This window comes from Arachis duranensis, chromosome 5 (assembly GCF_000817695.3).
Source record: "Arachis duranensis cultivar V14167 chromosome 5, aradu.V14167.gnm2.J7QH, whole genome shotgun sequence".
Lineage (NCBI taxonomy): Eukaryota > Viridiplantae > Streptophyta > Magnoliopsida > Fabales > Fabaceae > Arachis > Arachis duranensis.
Genome location: NC_029776.3, coordinates 30,119,434 through 30,132,935, shown reverse-complemented (window position 1 = coordinate 30,132,935; position 13,502 = coordinate 30,119,434). Strand labels below are relative to the sequence as shown.

Below are 13,502 nucleotides of genomic sequence, written 5' to 3'. Positions count from 1 at the left end.
ATACAATTTTTTAAAAAAATCACAAAATAGCCAAATTGCTAAACAAATACAATTTTTAAAAAAAATCACAAAATAGCCAAATTGCTAATCAAAATCACCCCTTTGTGAAAAGTCGAAGAACCAAACACGTTCGTTATTAATACAGCCCAACAGTCTTGCCCTAATTTTTCATCTCAAATTATAGATAAAACGATTAACCGCTAACAGGCGGTAAACACAGGAATTGGTAACCGGATAAAGAAGGTCAAATATTACTACCGCCACACCCCTTATGTTTTCTTTTTATTTTTTTCCCCGTGTTTTTTCTTTTATATATATCACATTGTGAACTTCTATTTGTTTGGTTTCTATTTTCTTCGTTCTCTCGTTTATTTTCTTTTCTCTTCTCTCAGTTCTGTTTGTTTGCCCAGAAAATCTTAAGAGAGAAAATAAAATTCTCTACTTCGAATTTCAAACTCTGAGGAAACACTGCTCAACAAAAGCCTTCGTTTTTTCTATTAGCCTTCTCCAACGTAACAAGTTTGCTTCTCGAAGAATCACCGAGGCTCAGGAGAAGCATTCATTCGCTCAAAGCTTTTCCGATATTTATCTTCTTTTATTTTTTTTTCGATTTTTTCTATCTGCTGCTTCGAGACTCGACGATCACTGTGTAAATTCTCTGCTTCCTCCGTTTGAATTCGTCGCTTACGTTGCTTTGCATTGAAGTTAATGCGAATTTTCGCTTTTTCTGATTCCTTTTCTATTCTATTGTAGGATTTTGCTCCTCCTTGGTGATCTCTTCGGGAAGGTTGGAATTCTCTTGCTCCAACGTTAATCCGCAGATCTGCGGTGTTTGCTCGAATGAGAAGCTCAGGGTTGAAGGATTTTGAATTGTAATCGAAGTTTCAAGAAGCATGATTTGGTGCTGATTGCTGAAGAGACTGTGCTCTTGTGTTTGGGTGTTTTTTCAATTTCATGGTTTATTGAATAGGAATGAAGAGGTCTAGGGACGATATTTTCGCGAGTCCTCAACTTAAACGGCCTATAGTGTCTTCTCGAGGAGAAGCGTAAGTTGTTGGTTTTCGTTCTCATCTTCAACTTTTCCTGTGTTTTGAACTGTACTTGTGCTTTTGTTTGTGCTTTGATCAAGTAATTGCATCTTCGACTTAGTAATGGAGCTTCTCGAGTTTTTACTGCGGTGAAAAGTTTTACTAGTGCCCTCGTGTGTAACCCGGGAAGTCTAGATGATCAATCTTTAGCAAAGCTGTCTCTTTTTTGGTAAATTTTTTGGGTTTTGATGTTTTGACCTAATAAAATGAGATCGGATATTTGTTATCTGCAATCCTGAGTAAATTCTTCTTTTAATGGGTAAATTTGTATTTTTTATGGAAAAAAAATTACTTTCAATTTCTTAAGGTTTTGATTATCATGTATGATCATGTGCTAGAAATTGGGAATACTGTGTCGTTGGTTTATCAATTGTCTAATTGTATTTTGGAATATTTTCGAACGAAGGTCCGGGCAACCCCAGATGATGAATGGAGGTGCTGTTATTCAGAAGCTAACTACAAATGATGCATTGGCATATCTCAAGGCAGTGAAGGATATATTTCAGGATAAGAGGGACAAGTATGATGACTTTTTGGAAGTCATGAAAGATTTTAAGGCTCAAAGGTTTGATCATGTCGTACCACATTGTTGGCATGCTGCTCCGAATGTCTTTTTGTATTATATTGGGGGAGGGGGATACTGTTTTTGCCAGTGGAAACTGACTTGTGTCTGCTTTTGATACTTGTAGAGTTGATACTGCAGGCGTGATAGCAAGGGTTAAACAGCTCTTTAAAGGGCACAGAGACTTGCTTTTGGGATTCAACACCTTCTTGCCAAGGGGTTATGAAATCACACTTCCACTGGAGGATGAACAACCTGCCCCAAAGAAGCCTGTTGAATTTGAAGAAGCGATTAATTTTGTGAACAAAATTAAGGTAAAACGTTCTTGGGCTTGATTGGTTTTCTAATACAGACTCAGTTTCAATACAGAATGGCAGTTCTAGTTGAATCTAATTCATCATTTTCATTCAGACCCGGTTTCAAGGTGATGATCGTGTTTACAAGTCATTTCTGGACATATTAAATATGTACAGAAAGGAAAGCAAGTCTATAACAGATGTCTACCAGGAGGTTTGTTTTGTCTATGCATGTGTTATTATGTTATAGCTAGGAAAATTGTTATATTTGTCTTTCTATGTCATTTATATTAGTCTTAATATTTCGTTCGATGTTCATTTCAATCATATTTTGGACTTCTTCAGGTTGCTGCACTTTTCCAAGAGCATCCGGATCTTCTTGATGAGTTTACTCATTTTCTCCCGGACACTTCCTCAGCAGCCTCTGCTCATTATATTTCTGCTAGAAATTCTATGCTTCGTGATAGGAGCTCTGCAATGCCAACTGTACGGCAAATGCATGTTGAGAAGGTTTATCTCCATATTTTTCTGTCCCTCTTGGTAGTATAAAATGAGATGCTAAGTCAAGGTGCCTGGAGGTTTCAGCACCTTTTGGTGGCTGCATTATTGCCCCTTCCATGAGATGCATACTTCTAGCGTATTATTGTTCAGGCAACATACCTGTAGCACTTAATGATAGCTGTAGAAAGTTAAAAAAATCCATCCCTCTAACTTGCTATGATGTTACATTGGGTAAAATATTATGTTGTTGAGAAGTAACTATTTCTGGGTCATAAGGAATTTTACGGCTAGCAGTTTAGGGTTTTGTAAATTGAACATTGCAGTTGTTTACTTTTTCTTAGGATGTTATGCTCACGTAGTTATAAGTCTTTGGCTGATCTTTCTCCAAGGGATTAAAACCCTGAAGCCAAGTAGCCTTTTGTCTTTTACTATCTTGGTGACTCTGGTCCCACTGATTGCATGTTTGGTTATCAAGCTTACATTCTACTTATCTTGTGTGCCAGAGAGAAAGGACTATGACCTCACATGGTGATCGTGACCTCAGTGTTGACCGTCCTGACCCTGATAATGACAGAGGTTTGATGAGGGCAGAAAAGGATCAGAGGAGACGTCTAGAGAAGGATAAGGAATGCAGAGAGGAGAGAGATAGGAGAGAACGTGACAGAGATGATAGAGATTATGAGCATGATGGTGGTCGAGATAGGGAAAGGTTCTCCCATAAACGGAAATCTGATCGTAGGGCTGAAGACTCTGGAGCCGAACCATTGCTCGATGATGAACATATTGGTATGCGCCCTATGCCATCCACTTGTGATGAAAGAAATACTCTGAAAAGTGAGTATGTTGTCATCATTTTGATCCTGAATCTACTGGTTTTTTTGTTATATTTGTTACCTTTTCCAACCAATGCTATGATAACATTATTTAAACAGTGGAAACATATGCTTTTATGTTTGGTTGAAAATAAATAAATTGATAAAATAAGAAAAAGGTGTCAAACGTGAAACTTCATTACAGCAACTAATGCAAAATATTTCTCATCACTATTCTACTGCATATATTGCTAAAGTTTATAAAAAAGAAGAGTATGGTGTCTCTTGTTGATACGGTTATCTGTATTGAAGAAGTGTTAAATATTTTCCATTTATGAGATGATTTCATAATCCATTGTCCTTGTTATAAGGGAAAAATAAATTTATTTCAACTTCTTGTTTGTCTTCTATCCTTTGTTGCATAAAACTTTTAACATCTTATTTTCCTTTAGCAGTTTTTTACTTATGTCAAATTTCATTATCTCAGGCATGTATAGCCAGGAGCTTGCTTTCTGTGAAAAGGTCAAAGAGAAATTACGAAATCCTGATGACTACCAGGAATTTTTGAAGTGTTTGCATATTTACAGCAGGGAAATAATTACCAGACATGAATTGCAGTCATTGGTATGGCTTATTATTAATTTTTCTTGTCATCCGCTTTACTGATTTCATTGTCGGATTCTATAAATGCATGTCTTTTATTCAATCTTGCTTTGTTGGTTTAGCTGGATGTGGGCATTTACCGTTATTCCCTAAATAAAATATGTTAAAATATGGAAAAAAAAAGGGATATCCTCCTATAGCATTGGTGCTTAAAATCGAGTTTATTTGCATGCATTCAATTTGGATTATATTTGGCTCAGCCAGAGTTTAGTTTGGGCCAGAATAGCCTATGCCCTATGGAGCCTCTAAGCCAATGCGGCCAATTTCAAGGAATGACGGTGTCAGATTACAGATAATGAGAATAGGCATTCAGGTAATTTAAGGCAAGATCAATTTCTCAATATGATACTGCCATGTCTTATATTAAGCAATAGATTGAAGGAGGATCATTTTGGATGGTACATTTGGAGGATCTAATGGAATGAAGGACTTAAAGTGTGTTTCCAGAAATATGAAATGGCTAAAATGGGGGTATTGTGTTGGCATACTAGTATGCTTTAAATGCTGCAGAGGCCATCATAATCATACTTGCAGCAAGTATATGGATAAAATCAGAAACCAGAAACAACAGAATAGCCAATTTCCTTTTCATAACGCCAAAGCAGCAGCTTTCTGTACCACCTATTAAAGTGATCATCTTCCCAGTATCATCTTGATCAATAAAGGAAACCACAAGATTTCACCAAGTGTTTGAGCTTGATTGCATGTAACCAAATCACTTTGTTCATTTTATCAAAACAAACAAGAAGATATGAGCAATGCAGATTGCAGACGGAACCATATTTTTCAACCTGTTTGAGATCTTCCTTCCAATTCACATTTGTTCTTCCCTAATAACCTTACCTGTGTGAGAGCTTATGGTAGATAGTCAAGCAATTTTTGCCCTCGATGTAAAGGACAATGGTTCAAGTTGCTTTCAGCAAAGCTGGAAAGGATAACTGGCTCCATCAAAGATTCAGAAGATTTGGTGATTTTTGGATTTTGTATTGTCTGTGAGGGGGCACCTGGCACTCTGTACAATTAGAGCTGTGAAGGAAGCAATTACAACAATTACGGCAGGAATAGATGGTCTAGAATAAATTATGTTTCTTCTGAAGTGTGCTAATTGGCCAGCAGTATTATGTTTTTGGTCATTTATTCTTGACAAAGTCTGGTGGCATCCCGTTCTAAATTCTTCACAGATGACCCTGCAGCTGAGGCACCATGAACTACTAATCTTTTCAATGCTGATGATGTCATCTTCAATAATTTGATAAATTTTGATTTAGCTGAAATTTTCAATTAAAAAAACTAGAAGTAATAGAATATATATCCTCTCCGCCGGAAAATCTACTACATATAATGTGGTGTTGCGATTGTAATTAAATAATTTGGTGCAAGAACTTATGTCCTTGAAGTTAATTATACACTTTATCTTGGCCTACTTCCATTATATTTCTTAGTGCTGCCTATAGATCTTATTAAATAACATGCTCTGGAATATAATTGCTAACTCATGGTCACTTATTCTTCAAGGTTGGTGATTTACTGGGGAAATATCCAGATCTTATGGAGGGGTTTAATGAATTTTTGATACAATCTGAAAAGAATGGTAATGTTCAAACTAATTTCATATTTCTATGTTGTTACACTTCCAAGATATTTCTAATCAGTTTCTGTGATGCAGATGGTGGATTCCTTGCTGGTGTCATGAATAAAAGTATGTAAAATGGCTTGGAATTTTCTGTTATTATGACAGATTCTACTTATTTATTTTGTAATCTGATACCATGTTTAAGTTTCTTAGCTTTGTCTTTTCGCACAAAACTCACCTTTTATTTTGTGTGTGTGTGTATGTGTGTTTTCATCAGAGTCCTTATGGAGTGACGGACAAAGGCCGAAATCTGTGAAGGTTGAAGACAGAGATCGTGATCGAGACCGTTGTAGGGATGATGGCATGAAAGAAAGGGATCGTGAATTCCGAGAAAGGGACAAATCCACTGCCCCCGCCAACAAGGATGTTTCAGGTCCTAAGATGTCCATATATCCCAGCAAGGATAAGTATTTGTCAAAGCCTATAAATGAGCTGGACCTTTCTAACTGTGATCAATGCACTCCGAGCTATCGTCTATTGCCAAAAAATGTATACTTGATTTACTTGTCTCTCGGTTTTATATTACTTGAATGTGATATCTGTGATTCTCTTGCTGATTGCGTTTCATATGTGTTACCTGTGCTTATGCAGTACCCAATACCTGTAGCTAGCCAGAGAACAGAACTTGGTGCAGAAGTATTAAATGATCACTGGGTGTCTGTTACTTCAGGAAGTGAGGATTATTCCTTTAAACATATGCGCAAAAATCAGTATGAAGAGAGCTTGTTCAGATGTGAAGATGACAGGTCAGACTTGCAGTGATGCTTATTTGATTGGTTGTATTTGCATCAAGGTTATCAAATTGTAATTCAGAACTTGAATTGCTAAGGTTAATCATTGAATTGTGAATCATGAACTGTATTGAATTCAAGGATACATGCAAAATTAATGCCATACCATAAACTTTCATAAGACCAACAACATATAATCATCACTCATCTCCAAAGTTTTCAAAAACACAATCCTCACAAATAGAAGTCTTACAAAGTGCATAAAATCTTAAGAAAGTAACAGTGTAGTTTCTCTCATATAAGCCAAGACAACAAAGAAAAAAGATGCAGATGAAAGGGAGCTGAAAAAACTGATGTCTCTGTTTGAGGAAAGAATGAAAAAACTTTTAAGGTCACTTATGTTTGCCATGTGAAGACATTGTAGAATCCTGCTAGTGGAATTTTTTTTTTTTTTTGCATTTTTGTTCAAACAATCTAGTTTTAACAATATATTGGTTATAACTAAGAAGTTCTAAATGCACTCGGCTGCCTCTGTTTCTTTCCTAAAAATTGGCGTTTGGAGGATTTTTTTTCCCTTTTTTCTTGGGGTATTGGAGCATATTGGGTGATTCGTGATTCTGAATTGCACAATGATAAGCATGTTTGCCATATCATTTTACCTCTTTTTTAAAATGTTTTTGTCAAGTTATCTACCATTGGCACTTATTGATATCATTTTAATCTATGTTTGCAGGTTTGAACTTGATATGTTGCTAGAGTCTGTAAATGCAACTACTAAGCGAGTGGAAGAGCTATTAGAAAAGGTCAATAATAATATAATCAAAGGAGACAGTCCAATTCGTATTGAGGAGCACTTAACAGGTTAAGGGCTTTTCTGTTCATCAATATATTTTCATATGGCACAGATGCAATATGAGGTAATTTGATGTTTTCCATATTCTGATGGGGACTTTCTTGCATTACTTTCAGCCTTAAATCTTAGGTGCATTGAACGATTATATGGTGACCATGGGCTAGATGTGATGGATGTGTTACGGAAAAATGCATCTCTGGCTTTGCCAGTGATATTAACCCGCTTGAAGCAGAAACAAGATGAATGGGCAAGGTGTCGTGCTGATTTTAATAAAGTCTGGGCTGAAATATATGCCAAAAATTATCATAAATCTCTTGATCACCGTAGCTTCTACTTTAAACAACAGGATACAAAAAGCTTGAGTACTAAAGGTAACAACTTTTCAGTTCATTTACTTCTAGTAATACAGGGCAATGAGGCTTTTAATGTTCAAAATAAATTAGATGATTTTTTTTTTATATCTTCTATACCTCTATATCTATACTTCTATACTTCTATACTATATATAATGGGAATATGAGAAAGGTTGGTGTCCAACTCTTTTCCCCCCTAAATACCCTTCATTAAATATAGTCTATAAAAACATTTTTTTTTTTGCTGTATCAAAGACTTAGAGCTTGTTTGGGTGCCATTAAGTTGTTAGGAAAAGATTTTTATTTTTTTATTTTTTAGTTTGTTTTGAAAAATTTTAATAGTAAAAATAAATTTTTTTTAGAAGCTACAATTTACATTTCTTTTAATAGATATATATATTTTTTTAATATTTTTGTAGAAGCTCACTCAAACAAGTCCTTAAACCCAAGACCTTTTGGTTAAGTTATAAACAATTCACCATATCGACAAATTCCATTTTTATTATTTTTACATGCATTTAATAAATAAAAGTGTCATAGTTCTCCATTATCTTGTCTACAAGTTTTCTGCACTCTATGCTTCTCCCTCCTTCACATTTATTTGTAGTTTTTCTAAGGTTGGGAATAAAGTCATGCAGAATAACAATGTGTGTAGTCATAGTCATCTGGGTTAATTTTTGACTCATTGATAATAACATCCCATCTAATACAAAATGACGCTTGCCTATCACCTCACAGAACTAAAATGCTAAATCATTGATGAGCTTATCATGATGCAGGAATTCATTTTGTTCTTCTGACTCATTCCTTTTTCTAATCTTTTTACAGCATTACTGGCCGAAATCAAAGAAATCAGTGAGAAGAAACGCAAAGAAGATGATGTTCTTCTTGCGATTGCTGCTGGAAATAGACGTCCTGTTCTTCCAAACCTTGAGTTTGAGTACACTGATTCTGATATTCATGAAGATCTGTATCAGCTTGTAAAATATTCTTGTGGAGAAATGTGTACAACTGAACAATTGGATAAAGTTATGAAGGTTTGGACAACATTTTTAGAACCCATTCTGTGTGTTCCTTCTCGGCCTCTGGGTGCCGAGGATACAGAAGATGTTGTCAAGGATAAGAATAATTCTGCCAAAAGTGGCACTGCAAGTGTTGCCGAGAGTGAGGGTAGTGCTGGTGCTGGTGCTATTGTAGTGAATCCTAAGCATATTAACACTTCTAGAAATGGGGATGAGTGTATGCCATTAGATCAATCAAATTCTAGCAAAGTATGGCAATCAAATGGTGACAGTGGTGCAAAAGATGATAAATGTCTTGATTCAGACCGCACTCTGCATAAAACTGAAACTTCAGGCACTAATACACAGCATGTTAAAATTAATACTAGTTCATTCACACCCGATGAAATGTCAGGAGTCAATAAGCAAGACCACTCCAGTGAGCGGTTGGTGAATGCTAATGTTTCACCAGCATTAGGAGTGGAGCTAAGTAATGGAAGAACAAGCATGGATAATGCATCAGGTTAGTATCTTTCTTCTGGGATGGTGATTTTTCTCAAGTCTTACTTCATCTTTTATTTTTGATAATGTCATTTGATGTTACACTTTCACATTCTGATAATGAATGGAACTAAGATACAGCCTTTTCCTTGAAGGAATCATTGCCACTAATCCGTCTAGACCTGGTAATATTTCTGGCGAAGGTGGAGTTGATTTACCTTCATCAGAGGTATGGCTCAACCCTTTGTGCTTCTTGTCTTACTCTCAACTTAAAATTTGTTTTTGCTAGCTTCATGTTATGGATCAACTTAAATTTGCTATCAGTATAATAATTTACAGTATCTGATAACAGTTGATGCCAACCTACTGAAACATGATGAAATACTTATAGCATATAATGCGGGTGAAACATCATAACTTTCTTAATAATGTGGCACTTTCTTGTTCACTTATAGCATATGATTATTATGTAAGTTATTTCTTGAATATGTATGTTTGATGTTTGATCGTTCTGTACATTGCAGTTGTTTGCTTTCCTGAAGATAGTGTTAGGGATACCATTTCCTTGCACTTGTGTTCTGGGATTATTCATGATAACGATTGTTTGAAGTTTTGTAATTAATACTTTCTTATTTATTTATTTTCATGACTTAGGGTGGTGATTCTACCAGACCAGGTACATCCACAAATGGGACCATCACAGAAGGGACCGAAGTTCACAGGTACCCAGAAGAATCAGTTCGGCAGTTAAAAAGTGAAAGAGAAGAGGGCGAGTTGTCCCCAAATGGAGACTTTGAAGAGGATAACTTTGCTGTTTATGGAGATACTGGTTTGGATGCAGTCCATAAGGGGAAGGATGGCGGTTCGAGTCAGCAATACCAAAACAGAAATGGAGAACAAGCTTTAGGTGAAGTTAGAGGAGAGAATGATGTTGATGCTGACGATGAAGGTGAGGAAAGTCCACACAGGTCATCTGAGGACAGTGAGAATGCTTCCGAGAATGTTGATGTTTCTGGAAGCGAGTCTGCTGATGGTGAGGAATCCCGAGAAGAGCACGAGGATGGGGAAAATGATAACAAAGCTGAGAGTGAAGGTGAAGCTGAAGGAATGGCTGATGCCCATGATGTTGAAGGAGATGGAACCTCCTTGCCATTTTCAGAGCGCTTCCTATTAACTGTAAAGCCACTGGCGAAGCATGTTCCCCCAGCGTTACATGAGAAAGAAAGGACTTCTCGAATTTTTTATGGAAATGATTCCTTTTACGTCCTGTTTAGACTTCATCAGGTACGAAATTGTCTTTTTATGGAAATAGGTTATTTTTCATTCATTTTTTGTCATGACTTCAAATATGAAGATGTCTACTTCCCATTTTCCCCTCAAGGTTTCTAAACCTATGTTGATGTCATGATGGTTTCTAGTAGTATAAACAACTGCCTATAATTAAATATTGATATAGCAACTTAGCAAGTTTCGTGTTGCTTTTCTGACAGACATTGTATGAGAGGATACAATCAGCAAAGATTAACTCATCATCTGCTGAAAGGAAATGGGGGGCTTCAAATAATACGGGTTCTACTGATCAATACAACAGGTGATATGCTTTGTAAATTTTGCACTCAGTTAAAAATTAAAATACGAGTATATTTGCGGACTAAGGGACTCTTTTATGTGACAGGTTCATGAATGCGCTCTACAATTTGCTGGATGGTTCATCTGATAATACAAAATTCGAGGATGATTGTCGAGCCATTATTGGAACTCAGTCATATCTCTTATTCACTTTAGACAAGCTGATTTATAAGCTTGTTAAACAGGTCAAGCTCATGAATTGCTCTTTCTCTCATCTATTTTGTTCTATTCTAACTTTCTGTCCCTGAAAATTTCTCCTTTTTATTTCAGCTTCAAAATGTTGCCACTGATGAGATGGATAACAAGCTTCTCCAATTATATGCCTATGAGAAATCAAGAAAACCAGGAAGATTTGTTGACGCAGTTTATCATGAAAATGCCCGTGTTCTTCTTCATGAAGAGAACATATACCGAATTGAATATGTAATGATTTTTGTTTTTTCTTTCTTTTTCTACTTGGATTTGCTGCTGAACTAAATTCAAAATATTTTCTGTTCTGTAATCTTATGTATTGGATTGCAGTCACCTGGACCTAAGAAATTGTCTCTTCAACTGATGGACTATGGACATGATAAGCCTGAAGTGACTGCCGTGTCAATGGACCCCAACTTTTCAGGCTATTTGTACAACGAATTTTTTTCTGTTGTCTCTGACAAAAAGGAAAAGTCTGGAATTTTCTTGAAGAGGTATTTGACAAGCCCAAAGAATTGTTTGGTGCCATTCTTGAAGTAATATATTTTTAAACAAAACTTATTTATTTTACTTTATTCATTTCCGTAGGAACAAACGTAGATATGCCTGTGGTGATGACATTTCAAGCGAGGCTGTGGAAGGACTACAAGTTATTAATGGTCTTGAGTGTAAGATATCCTGCAGTTCATCCAAGGTAATAATCGTTCTACTTTTGAATATTGTTCTTATTTTGCACATTCTGTTGGGTTGTGTTTCCAAAGTTCCACTCATACATTTCCTTGGTATCCATTGCATGTTGTCAGGTGTCATATGTTTTAGATACGGAAGATTTTTTGTTCCGGAAGAGAAAGAATAGGGCAAAGTCTTTAACCATTAGTTCGAGAAGAGCACAACGGTTCCACAAATTGTTTTCCCTTGCATGCTGACATCCATTTTCAGCTGGATAAGGTTTGTGATTTCATATTACTAAATGTATTGTGCTAGACCGACACCTTATTCGTTTCCAGATAGATGCATAATCCTCACGTCCATGAGAAAAACCTCCTAGTTGATATCCTTCTCTTAGAGCTATATCATATCTTAATTCAAAATGCTAGTTTTGTTCCGTAAAAGCAAAAGTTTTAGTTGATGTATGAAGTTCAAGCAAACAGATGATCTAATTAATAGTTGCTCTTCGGTTGTCCTTTTAACTAGCAGCTTTCAATCGTTGCCGGCAAAGCCGCGGTACATGACATTACAACATGATGAGAAAAGCAAAATATGATTTACTGAAATTATTTTTCTCGTGTTCTCACATTCACTATACGAGCAACCCAATAAAACCTTATAGAATGGAAGGCTCAGGTTGGAGCGTAGTGGAGGAGGAGGAGGAGGAGGAGGAGGAGGAGGAAGAGGAAGAGGGAGATTGTAGAATACTGTAATTTGATGGCCGATAACTCAATAATGTAAATAGCGATAATTTGTGATGTAGTACGAACACATTTTTATTCCATTCATCCATAGTGTTTTTTTATAATTTCAATTGCAATTTTTTTAGTGGTTTCCTTTTTGTTCTTAACCATTTTGCTGCTACAACTTTGTAGAGGTTGTTGATTGTGGGAAAAAAATTTATATCTTCATAGGCTTTTGGGTAACTAAGGCTGCGAATTCAGTGTCTTTAGATACAATGTCTATGTCTTATCTTTCAAACATAATTTTGTCTTAGTATTCCTGCCTCAGTGTCCCGTGTTTATAAACAAAGGTAGTCTAACAGCCACTATTCATAAATCTGATACAACTCACAGGCCCTACTTTATGTATGTGCTTTGAATGTTTATAGTCAACTCTGAAAGTCTTATTATTTGCGACACTGCTGAGGATAGAACGCCTTCTCTTTCCTTCAATTTTTCTTATGCAAACCAGTTATCTGTTGTGCATCGAATGTGAAATTAAAGAGTTAAACACATTCTAAAAGTAAAATTCAAAAAGATATTAGATTATATTTTTAAACAATATTAAGGTGCAAGTTATTTTAGCAATGTCATAAATCATGTGGCAAAAATTCAGTTATAGTCAAAGGTATATGAAAGAAACACCTACAATACAAACCGATTTGACATAAACTTGAGTGGGACTTAGAGTGTGGAGTTTTTTTTTTCTCGGAAGACAGTGGTGGTATTTTATTCAACGGAAAAACAAAAATACAATGACCAAAAATAAAAAAAGAGAAATAGAAAAGGGAGGACTTCTAAATATTTACGAACAAGAAAAATTATAAAGAAAAGTTAACACAGCGAAGTAAATAGTGCAAAATATTTTACGGTATCATACGTAACGCAAAATAGATAGTTTTTGGTTTAATTTAAACGATGTCACTAACTCTTCTTTTGAAAACTCTTGAACATGTTTGAAATTGGATGACACTTTTCATTTTACATATTCTAAGCTATTATTAAAACTAGCGAAGCTTTATAAGAGCTTATCTCTTGAAGTTCACCTTGTAACGCTGAATTCCTCCTTTAAAAGTAGGTTGACATTCTGGTGTTGAATTGCAAATTGGGTAAGTTGTCAAAATGGATGAAAATCGTTGGAGGGTAAGAAGCAAAACACAAAGTTTACTATGTAAAATTTTTCATGCAAAGAGCAGAAACTTGTGAGGCATTTTTAGCTTTTATGGTTAGCTTTAAATTGGTATCTATTGCATGAAG

General features: G+C 35.7%; 1 protein-coding gene across 3 annotated transcripts; it reads left to right on the top strand.

Annotated features, from left to right (window-relative positions):
* The first annotated feature begins 335 nt into the window (after positions 1-335).
* On the top strand, positions 336-12,331 carry LOC107489022 (paired amphipathic helix protein Sin3-like 4). 3 transcript variants are annotated; one of them, XM_016109804.3, is made up of 24 exons: positions 336-649; positions 754-1,046; positions 1,495-1,653; positions 1,778-1,964; positions 2,062-2,160; positions 2,292-2,456; positions 2,951-3,233; positions 3,747-3,883; positions 5,438-5,513; positions 5,589-5,621; positions 5,773-6,044; positions 6,147-6,301; positions 7,020-7,147; positions 7,256-7,510; positions 8,321-9,016; positions 9,150-9,223; positions 9,649-10,278; positions 10,485-10,585; positions 10,670-10,808; positions 10,894-11,046; positions 11,146-11,309; positions 11,404-11,509; positions 11,619-11,763; positions 12,013-12,331. In XM_016109804.3, exons 2-23 carry the CDS (start codon positions 973-975, stop codon positions 11,739-11,741), a joined length of 4,209 nt encoding a protein of 1,402 aa, XP_015965290.1. In that variant the 5' UTR covers positions 336-649; positions 754-972; the 3' UTR covers positions 11,742-11,763; positions 12,013-12,331. The 3 variants fall into 3 exon arrangements, with proteins under 3 accessions (XP_015965290.1, XP_015965288.1, XP_015965289.1); XM_016109802.3 differs by having other exon boundaries at positions 2,951-3,281; XM_016109803.3 differs by having other exon boundaries at positions 2,951-3,281; positions 12,010-12,331.
* Positions 12,332-13,502: the final 1,171 nt, after the last annotated feature.